Raw genomic sequence first — 10,371 nt, 5'->3', positions numbered from 1 at the left:
AGTATCAGAGCAAAGACAATACAAGGAATGCCCATGACAATGCCAGCAAATCAACGTGTAAAGAAGATTTGCAGCCTACAAATAGATAAGGAAAAGTAAGGCAATGTCCAGATAATCAATTAGTAATATCCTTCTAGTGCACCGCTTGGAGGCATAGAATGGGTTTCCAATTATATAATTGATGTCAATTATATATATACACCCTCTGTCAAAAACTAGCACTCCTTAGATAAGTTTTCTTATTGCTTTCCAATTATACATCCAGTTTTGCAATTCCAGCCAGCAAAATATTGAGTTGAAAGTAACTGTGTTTATATCTTCCCATTGCAGGAGTAAGTAATAAGTATGTTATAATACTCAATCATGGTATGAATAGCCTTGGAATGTACATGTAGAACTATAACACATATGAAATATATTACATGTAACATTGATGAGAAACTTTTTACAGGATTATAAGTACAAATTACAATTGGTTCCCAGAAAATAATATATAAGCTCCTAAATTTTCTCAACCAGGAAACAGCTTGATATGATTTGTGATCTGCTCACGGCATATAGGACACTTTGATAATTTTGACCCACAGTCTCTGCAAGTCTGCAAAAGAATTTCTTAATAGTCATCATTGATAAAGCAATATGAAAAAAAATTAAACAAAAAGAGAACATAATCTGTTTGGAAGAGCTCACCATATGCCCACACCCAAAAGCCATGTCTTGTTCATTGGTCAAGCATATAGTGCATGCCTACATTTCATACGAAATCATTTCAGGTTTATCAATGCAGAGTTGAATGAGTTAAAGTTAACAATGTAGGACCCATAAGACATACTTTATTATTAACTCTCTAACATGTTAACTCTGCCTATGGTGTGTCATAGTCGAACCTAAGCATGGATAAAGGAGGGAGGTTGTGTTAGGCCGGCGACAACTAACATAATACTTACCGTATGTTTAATATGGATCAAGTGGTCTATATATCCGAGCTCACTTCGTAGGATAATGCTTTCATTGTTGTTGTGGTTGTTACTCTCTAATCTTTATAGCCAACTTCTAGATCAGTTTTCAATTAGTTATTTGACCTTAGTGATGTTAGTCTTATTTTCAATTTCCATTACATTTTATATAGAACTCAGAGAAACAAGGATCAGTCAATGAACAATATTCTATGAAATGAAAACCATTTCTTTATACTGTATGTCCACTTGAGTAATCATGATAGCTGGACTTGTTAAGTAGTCACAACTCACAACTAAATTTTTAGTGGGTCGTATAGGTTTTCTTTAACTTAGCCAGAGTTTTTCATAGGAAAACTTAAAAGCTTACCATAGCAGGTCTTCCCAGACTATCTTTCACAATAGGAACCTGAACAGAACAAAGAAATCAGAAATGCAAATGTTTCAGATGCGACAATGCAGTGTGAAAATGTTAAAAAGGCTCAAGTTCATAAGTCACCATAATGATAAGAAAGAAAAGAACCTAATTAACTTTTGGATTCCAAAATGTCTTCATAAAAGGCATTGATATTCTTTTACTAACAATTCACATCACCATATACGCAACTGAGATATTTGGGAACATAAACAAAAGCAAAGCTTAAAATATATTCACCTTATAATCTGTCAACCTGATTTTCTTACGAAGATCATTTAGTTTTGCCTGAGTAAACAAACCAAGAGCAGAAGATATAAGTCTTACAAAACATTCACCTAAATTAGAAATATTTGGAACCAACTAGTAGAATAATTGAGATACCAATAAGTTACCTCAGCAAAATCAGCTCTAGATTCAGCAAATGCAACATCTCTAAGAAAATCCTCTTTAAGACGCAGGACATGTTCACGCTCTTCTTGAAGCTCTTGTCTAATGGCTTCAACTTCTTCTTTGGCAATTCGTCCAGCCTCATGATTCTTGTCAGCCTGCACTTTGAGATATTGAGCATGTTTATGCTCTTCTTGAAATTTTGTCTTCAGCTTAGCACATTCACTCTGCAGATAAACAATAGCTAATATTGAACATTGAGTCAAAACAATTAGAAACATATGGTTTTCTTTCATCAATCAATGAAACCTACAAATAAAAAAATTGGAAAGAGAAAAAAAAACAGACCTCTAAAGTTTGTAAATGTTCTTCAAGCTTTATCTTCTCTGCAGTGCTTTCTTGCACTTTAATCTGTGTGGTTGTTAAGAAATTAATTTAATCACATATTTTGGTACAAAAAGAATAGCACAATTATTAACAATGAAAAACATAATTAGTCACATTCAAAACCTGCATATGGTTTAGCCTCTCCTGTAAACTATGAATCATATTGCAAGCTTTCTTCTCAGCATTAAACATTGATTCCTTTTCATTTTCCAACACAGACAACTGCAAAATGACAAAAGGGGTAAATTTGGTCCTAAAATGTTTATATTTCTTAGACATGCCCCAGTTGATGTGGGACATGTCATTTTATCAAATACCTGGTGTTCTGATTCTTCCTTGAAGCTTTGCAATGTTTCTCTAGACAAATTTGCTTTCTTTTTCCACTTGTCACACTCTGATCTAAGCCAAAAAATCTCATTCCTTACCAAAACACCGAAAACAGGATCCTCAGTTTGAAGTTTATGGTCTTATGGACTTAACATCAAGAACACAAATGAAGAAAAGAAAAATTACCTTGACTTTGTTGCTTCTTCCTCAAAATATCTTTCCCTATTATTTCTATCAGGTGTTTCTGTTGGGGATGAATTCACGTCCATTGCAATGCAATGATTTTTATGCCATCTTCGATCCATAATCAAACACTTCAATGAGCTGAAATGATTTTTTTTTTAAAGAAACTCAACAAAAGCATGAAACATCCAAGCAAAAATACAATAATACATTGGCTAACTCATGTTAAAATTTCATGTGATCTTGTAAAGTGAAATTTTTATTTTCATCTCTCTCCTCAGATCAACAATTTCTATCGGGTCTCAGCTCAAGTTTAATCTGTACATTTAATTTTGAAGTTTAAGCCTTAAGGTAAAGAGAATTTGATAAAGAAAAAGTTACATAGTAAATTTGAAATTTTAATGTGAGAAGGAAGTGAAAAGTTGAAGTAAGGGAGGAAAAAAAAAGGAAAATGATTTTGAGACTAACCAGTATTTGACGGCTTTGCATTGTGGACATTTTGTGGTAGTTGAGCTACCACATACTTCACAACCATGAAATTTGTTGACATCACTGCCACTGGACACATCTGAAGACTCAACTACATCTCCTTGGGATGGATTAGAGATACTCTCCTGTCACAACATATGTCCTTAAGTGCATGTTGCTCTTTATTTTCATTAACTAGAGCTTTCACACTAAAGCTAGTTGTGACTATTGTCTTCAAGTAGCATATGACAAAATTGACCTAGAAAACCAAGTAGAGGCGTTGAGCCTAAAGCCCACAAGTTCCTTATAATAGAAACCTTACCATTTCAGGCTTCTCAACAAGCATAGAAGTAGAACCATGATCATGGACATCTCTTGCTTGATCCGCCTCAGTCTCTATTTCACAGCACTCATATTGATGCCCTGACCTCCAATGACTAATTTGGCAATTCATTGAGCTAACAAAATCAATAAACAAATTATATAAATTCATAAAAGTCTTCATTGACATTTTTGTTTTTTGACAAATGCTATTTAGTGTCATGAAGGTACTCAGATACAAAAATAAAACACTTCTAAAATTAACAATGCATTGAACAACTTATTTTTTTCGCAAGTGTCTTTAATAGGTGTTTCTGAGACAGTGCTTAACCTTACGGTGTGTTTAAGACACTCCTTAGCAAGACTTTTTTACATGTTTAGATACAATATAAAAATAACCCGTAGAAAAATGTTACTCCCATCATGATTTAGGGAAAAAATATGTTGAGACCCAAATCCACTCACATCCGAAGAAAAATGAGTGATATAATGGGTCGTGAAATATTTCATTTATGCTTACCAATATCTTGCAACCTTGCAGCGTGAGCATCTTGTGGTGCTTAGATTGCCGCACAAGGTACAAGCACCACGTCTCCCTGCAGCGCCTCCACGGGTGGCGGTCAGCGGACGGAGCTGCGGATCCTCATCAAAATAATGGCTAGAACTTGATTCACCACTGCTGTGCTCCTCCTGCTCATTAACACTAGGACTGTGCTCTCTGTTTTCATCCAACTGATGAAAGTGCAACCACCCAAGGCCAACCACAATTGCCAGCAAAATGAACAGCAGGGACCACGGCTCAGTGTCACTAGTGTTGCTGCTCTGATCAGAAATATTGGGTGCTTTCTTTTTTGCCAAACCAAGCAACCCAAGAAGCCAATTTAGCTCCAATAAAGACACCCCATAAACAAGCATTTAGGCCAAAATCCAAAACTTGGTTAACTAACTGTATCGAACAAACAAAGAGAGCTATATCTATGTCCTAAACATTTGACTGCAAGTTATAATGGTTGGAACCGAGGAAGAATGTTAAACCTTATATGGTTCTAGTTTTAACTTTTATTTGCATGATTTTCCGTGATGCTTCACTAATTTCTGTTACTTGAAGATATAAAACTAGAGTAATTTCGTAGAAGAATCAGAATGGGGAACAAGTCAACTGAGATTATAAGCTTTACAAAGTGTGAGTGAACCTTTTCCGGGAAGGTAGAGGCTAATTAAGGTTGATTTTGAGGTGTGGGGGACCATTACTCCAAAAGTCTAATTTTAGTTTTATATTTTATTTGGTTTGGAAGCTCAATGGGAAATTCAAAGGGCAAGTACTCAACAAGGAAGGAAGCCTAAGTTCTTGAATTTTGACTTATGAATTGTACATTCATAGAAGTCATGTACAATTGCCTAGCAAGTCTTCTTTAAACATTTGAAAGAACTATAAGCACGTTCCTTAACAACCAATAAAAAAAAATTACACTTAATTAAAATTAAAATTAAAAAATAATTTTTTGTTTTTTTCAAGCTTTCCCAATCATCTCCGTATTGCAAGTTGTTCCCCTCTTATTTTATCCATTTCTTTCCGCCCTTTCCCCAACTCAAGTTGTGGTTAACTTCTTAGGGAATTGTTATTCAGACCTCCCTCCCCTCACATCTATTTAGACTGAAGGAAAATTGTGAAATCCAAAATTACCCATTTCGAACGCATCATCAAATCGCGTCTCTGTCGCACTTAAAGCCTCATTTCGTCAGTGCGACAGCGACGCACCTTGAAAGTGCGGCGTTGACGCACCTTGAAAGTGCGATTAAAACGCACCGGCCATTGACCATAACTCAACAACCAGTAAAAGCCATTAATTGCATGCGTTATTTCCTATATTTTTCGGTACAACCTATACTAGTTTGAGCCCTATAAATAGGGTTTTTCCTTCCTTCATTTTCACACAAATCTCTCTGTTCTTCCTCTTATACTCTTTCTTTTTCATACCTCTTATGGTATAGAGTTGTCAATGGTTAGGGTGACGCAGATATTATCCCCAGCATTAGCAAGTTTGTGTACTTTGAGAGTGATATTTCAAATTGAGAGTGTCAAACTTGCTAATGTAGGGGTAACCATCCTTGGTTACTCAAAGTACCCAAACTTGCTAAATGGAATGGTCCAAGCTTCTAGGGAAAGTGCCTCTTTGGAGACCATTGGTGATGATGGAAACATCTAGGCTCAGTTGGCGGCGCTGCTAGATTCCCCAACTGGACCTTGTAGAAGATGGTTGGACCAGAAGAGCAGGAGGACCCGAAGAAAGAGAAGGAGCAGAAGACAAGGAAGAGGACCGGAAGAAGAGGAAGATTGGAATCTTTCTGATTGTATCCCCTATGGGTCATTGTACTTGTATTTTTCAAGTACTAAGTTTAGGGCTTAGAGTTTAGGGGTCATTGTACTTGTATGTTATGAAATTATGTAATGTATAATGTATCATCAAACCCTTATTAATAATAAACATGTTTTGTATCATGTAGCATTTCTTTCTGTTTCTATTTCCGTTACTGTTTCTGTTTCTGTTTCTGGCATCCTGAGATAACTCGCACCTTATGGGAGCGTCCAAACCGCATGCTGAATGTGCGATGTAGACGCATGTCTAATGTGCGTGACACTACAGGACCCGAAACACAAATCTTGGCATTCAAAAACTGAAATTTTGTAATGTATAATCTGGCCATTCAAAAACAGACATTTTATAAACAAATTGAAACTAATTTTGCATTTGCTTCTGTTTCTATATCTGATACTGTTTCTGGAATCCAGAGTTAAGTCGCACATCCAACGTGCGTCTCAGGCGCACAATGGATGTGTGTCTCAGACGCACGTTGAATGTGCGCGAGTTATGTTGCACGTTCAACGTGCGTCTATCAGTCTATGTCGCACATCCAACGTGCGTCTCAGACGCGCCTTAATGGTACGGGAACATAAGAAACCTGCAACAGTTACTTGACACTAAAAAACAGAAACTATAAGAGAAGAAAACAAATCCATTGCATAATTAAACACATCCTAATTAACATACCACAGGGCTAATTGAACACATCATAACATTGGTACTTAAAATTCAAGCTACGTGGCTAATTAGTCTTAAACACAAACTATGTCACAAGTACTTGTACTTATATTTCATTCATCCTTAAATCAATCCTAGGTCCCTAGTCCTAACTACTCTTGGAGGTAGAGACATCGGACACTTTTCCTTTCTTCTTCTTGTCAGGGCCACCTCCACCATGAATTACATCTCCACTGCCACTATCATCATCATCAGTCGCTGGCTTCAAATTATGCAGTATGATAGTCCGCATACACTGGTTTGCATCGAGGATCCGCTCTGGCGTCTCGCTGGGGTCTACTGTGATAGCACTCAACTCGTTTAATTGCTCGAGAACACCCTAAAAGCAACAAGTGTAATAAAAATAATGTTGAAAATTCAGGTGCGGAGTTGGAATCTCACATTGGTTAAGTTTGGGTGAGGAGAAGACTTTATAAGAGATGTGACCCATAAACCTAATGTCATAAGGTTTTGGGTTAAGATATGGCGTCGAAATCTCTTGGTGTCTTGCTCCTCGGCCCATGGGCTCCCCTGTCTCCCCTAACAAGTGGTATCAGAGCCGATGGTTGGTGTAGCCATGGTTACGGCTCCTTGTGTTGAAAGTCTTCCGAACGGTGTGGCTAGGCGGAGAGTTTCGTGGACACGGTGAAGCGAACAGCGGTGCAAGGGTGGATATGCTTCCGCGGAGGGGGGCATGATAATGTGGAGGTGACTCGCACTTGAGGGGGAGATTGTTGAGAATTCAAGTGCGGAGTTGGAGTCTCACATTGGTTAAGTTTGGGTGAGGAGAAGACTTTATAAGAGATGTGACCCATAAACTTAATGCCTTAAGGTTTTTAGTTAAGATTTGGCGTCGAGATCTCTTGGTGTCTTGCTCCTCGGCCATGAGCTTCCCTCTCTCCCCCAACAAGTGGTTTTAACCTTATAATTACCAATCACCAACCATTATCAATTCTTCAGTGCAAGGAAAAAAAAATTCCATTTTCTTAAAAAAATTGAAAAGGAAAGAAAACCTTACCTCTCATTTCCACACGTTGAGAACCTACCATATAATCTCATAGCTTCAAAATAAAAAATTTGATGTCAAAACATTTCAATTAAATTAAAAAAATAATCCCCCAAGCTTAAAAGTGTCACCATGAAATTAAAGTAACATCTTATCACTTTTAACTGACAATTGCACTGTTGAAGTAGATGTCATTTCCTTTTAAACTAACCAAATATTAAAACAAAATGCTTAGAAAATTTCCTTGCAAGTGGGAATAAGACGCAGGTCCGCAAACCTAAATGAACATAGCAAAACAAAACCAAAATTCAAAATAGAAGCATTAAGCAATTGTTCATCTCTTGTATAAACTTATATTAAGAGCAATATATCAAAACTTGTTATCCTTGGTTACATTATTACGTATTATGAGAACGGAAAAACAGACCTTCAAAAAAGAAATAGTTTCAAAACTTGCTATCCTTGGTTACATAGAAGTAATGTTGGTTATAAAACATCTCAAGCAACGGTAGTAAACTTGACTGGGCGAGCCCCCCATGCCTTAGAGGGACTCGCCCAGGGGCAGTGGGGCTCAGAGTTTCGCTCGCCAAGGGACAATTGGTTGACTTAGGAAATTAGTAGACCTCTCCTCTCGGGCAACCGTGTAGGGCGAGGAGCACATGTAAGGGAGTTGGGCCTAGAGTAGTACGACCCAACAAGCCCATTAGAGTTGAAATTAGGGCCAGGTAACCTCTATAAAAGGGGACTTGACATTCAATGTAAGGGACAATTGTAACGCCCCGAATTTCGGGTGTCACTTTAGTAACCTATTAAAGTAAATATGCAATGTTTTCCAAAATGATACATAAACACGAGTATTATTTTTTTCTTTTCAATTGTATTTCCAAAACATGTCATGCATACTCCCAACTACAATGGGATTTACATCAAGCCTTGAACAAGGCAAGTACCCGAAAGTAAACCCGAAATCACCCAACCTACAAAACCTAACCAATAGAAACAACTCAACAAAGAACCTATTATGCAATGACACCATAAATCCGAAATACTCCCTACGATCTCCACATCGGGGAACCGCAGGAAAGCAATGCATCGGAACCTACCCGAAACCTCAAATATAAATTCATAAAATCATTATGCAACCTTACACCAATAACGGTAAGCTCTCTAACCCAAGGCTCTATCCCTAGACCCGACTCTATTCTTTGAGTCTTCCATAATTCTTCAAGTCCTCATCTCGAACTCGTACGAAGGTCAACCTTCATCGAAGATTCTCCATCGCCTAATAGCGTTAAGCGCCCAAACAACAAGTAGCAAATAGAAAGGGTTAACTCCATGCAATTACCATGTATAAAGAGAAAATCATGCTGTTCGAATTTAATTACCTGGCATGGTAAATAACTAGCAACATAACTCAACTCATATATCAACAACTTAAACATAAATCGGACTCAGATAATAATAACCTCAACAATGTAACATCAAATCAGATATCAATAAACCAATACGAAAATCCAACAACATAGGGTCAGGTGTTAGTTCCCTATAATGCAACTATATGCTGCTAACAAAATGGATCGATCAATATCGTCTCTCAAGACGGGACAATGATAGGACACACCTCCTCATCGCCACTTATAACGTCATACATGACGGGACAATCATAGGACACACCTCCTAATCGCCACTTAACGTCACACAAGACGGGACAATCATAGGACACACCTCCTGATCGCCACTTAGCACCTCGCAAGATGGGACAATGATAGGACACACCTCCTCATCGCCACTTGACTCAAGCCCTATATGCCAAGTCAGACAATAACAAAGCCCACCCAAGGACCAATCCAAAGTAACCACATGTTCCATCCACTAGGAAGCAGTAACGACAGAAACCAGTAAACGGCCGAAGCCTCTCAGAAAACATTTTCCAAATTCAGCATAATAATCATAATCATCTGCCAATCAATATAAACATCTTCATCTCAAACACAGGCAGTGCGATAAAAGCATGCAAGACTCAAAGACGCTCTAAAACCGAGTTACCCTTACCTTAGCCAATTTTCTTCCTAAACTGCAACTCCAATCCTATCTCATCTTTGTTTTTCGCGTCGGCTCGCTTCCTTCTATTCCTTAGCTTCGTCGCAAGGCGCTTTCGTCCTTCGTACCCTTCACAAGTTCACATACTAAACCTTAGCCTCTAAAGTCACATCTAAAGTTCCATAACAAACTTAGCCAATCTTTCTCGCTCACTTAGGCTAAATGCACAAACTTTATGTTTCAAGGACTAAAGTCCAAAGATAAAATATTTGTGTTTTAAAGAAAAGCCCCTTTAAATGCCCATTTAGAAAACAACTCCTCAACTTTTAAGTAATTCAACTCTAGTCCCTTGACAAGCACATAATCACGAAAAGGTCCTCACATAAAAGTAAGTTCTTTTTCAACCCTCAATCTTTAATAAATTTATCAAACAAACCTCAAGACTTTTAAAACTCAAGTTTAACCCAAAACTTCTAAGCATGTTGTGTTTTAGGCCCCAAAATTCTTTTCATACAATTTAAGAAATTTTCAAGAATTGATGTTTCACAAAATAAATTACATGCCTAAGCTTAGAAAAATTCCAAGAACAATCTTTTCCAACCCTTTCTATGAAAAGCTATTTTTTTCCAAAATCACTTATGAGTAAAATTTCAACTTTTTCATAAAATATTTACATTAATAGAAAGCTATTACCACTAGGAATAACATACTAGAATCACTAACTCAAAACTTAATTTTTAACAGTCACATAACAAACTTTTCTCATCTTTTCCTCAAAAACTTTGCATCACCACAAAA

At 37.2% G+C, this 10,371-nt stretch overlaps 1 protein-coding gene across 3 annotated transcripts; it reads right to left on the bottom strand.

Annotated features, from left to right (window-relative positions):
* Window positions 1–324: 324 nt before the first annotated feature.
* On the bottom strand, window positions 325–4,622 carry LOC130745158 (uncharacterized). Of its 3 annotated transcripts, none has more exons than XM_057597300.1 (12): window positions 3,968–4,622; window positions 3,449–3,563; window positions 3,127–3,272; window positions 2,662–2,799; window positions 2,466–2,568; window positions 2,272–2,370; window positions 2,110–2,172; window positions 1,767–1,988; window positions 1,612–1,659; window positions 1,327–1,365; window positions 691–747; window positions 325–612 (listed from the first exon to the last, which is right to left on the bottom strand). In XM_057597300.1, exons 1-12 carry the CDS (start codon window positions 4,360–4,362, stop codon window positions 502–504), a joined length of 1,536 nt encoding a protein of 511 aa, XP_057453283.1. In that variant the 5' UTR covers window positions 4,363–4,622; the 3' UTR covers window positions 325–501. The 3 variants fall into 3 exon arrangements, with proteins under 3 accessions (XP_057453283.1, XP_057453282.1, XP_057453284.1); XM_057597299.1 differs by having other exon boundaries at window positions 3,449–3,584; window positions 3,968–4,620; XM_057597301.1 differs by having other exon boundaries at window positions 325–598; window positions 3,449–3,584; window positions 3,968–4,616.
* Between the last annotated feature and the right edge of the window lie 5,749 nt (window positions 4,623–10,371).

This window comes from Lotus japonicus, chromosome 3 (genome assembly GCF_012489685.1).
Source record: "Lotus japonicus ecotype B-129 chromosome 3, LjGifu_v1.2".
Taxonomy (NCBI): domain Eukaryota; kingdom Viridiplantae; phylum Streptophyta; class Magnoliopsida; order Fabales; family Fabaceae; genus Lotus; species Lotus japonicus.
This window is presented reverse-complemented; position numbering and strand designations above follow the sequence as displayed.

Bases quoted from the DNA above. Each gene is read 5' to 3' on its own strand.
- LOC130745158 (XM_057597299.1), bottom strand. From the start codon at position 4,362: ATGCTTGTTTATGGGGTGTCTTTATTGGAGCTAAATTGGCTTCTTGGG. The intron at 2,173-2,271 runs GTTTTGAATGTG...ACAACCACACAG, and splicing joins AGAGGCTAAACCATATGCAG to ATTAAAGTGCAAGAAAGCAC. The intron at 1,660-1,766 runs GTAACTTATTGG...TTGTTTACTCAG, and splicing joins CTAGAGCTGATTTTGCTGAG to GCAAAACTAAATGATCTTCG.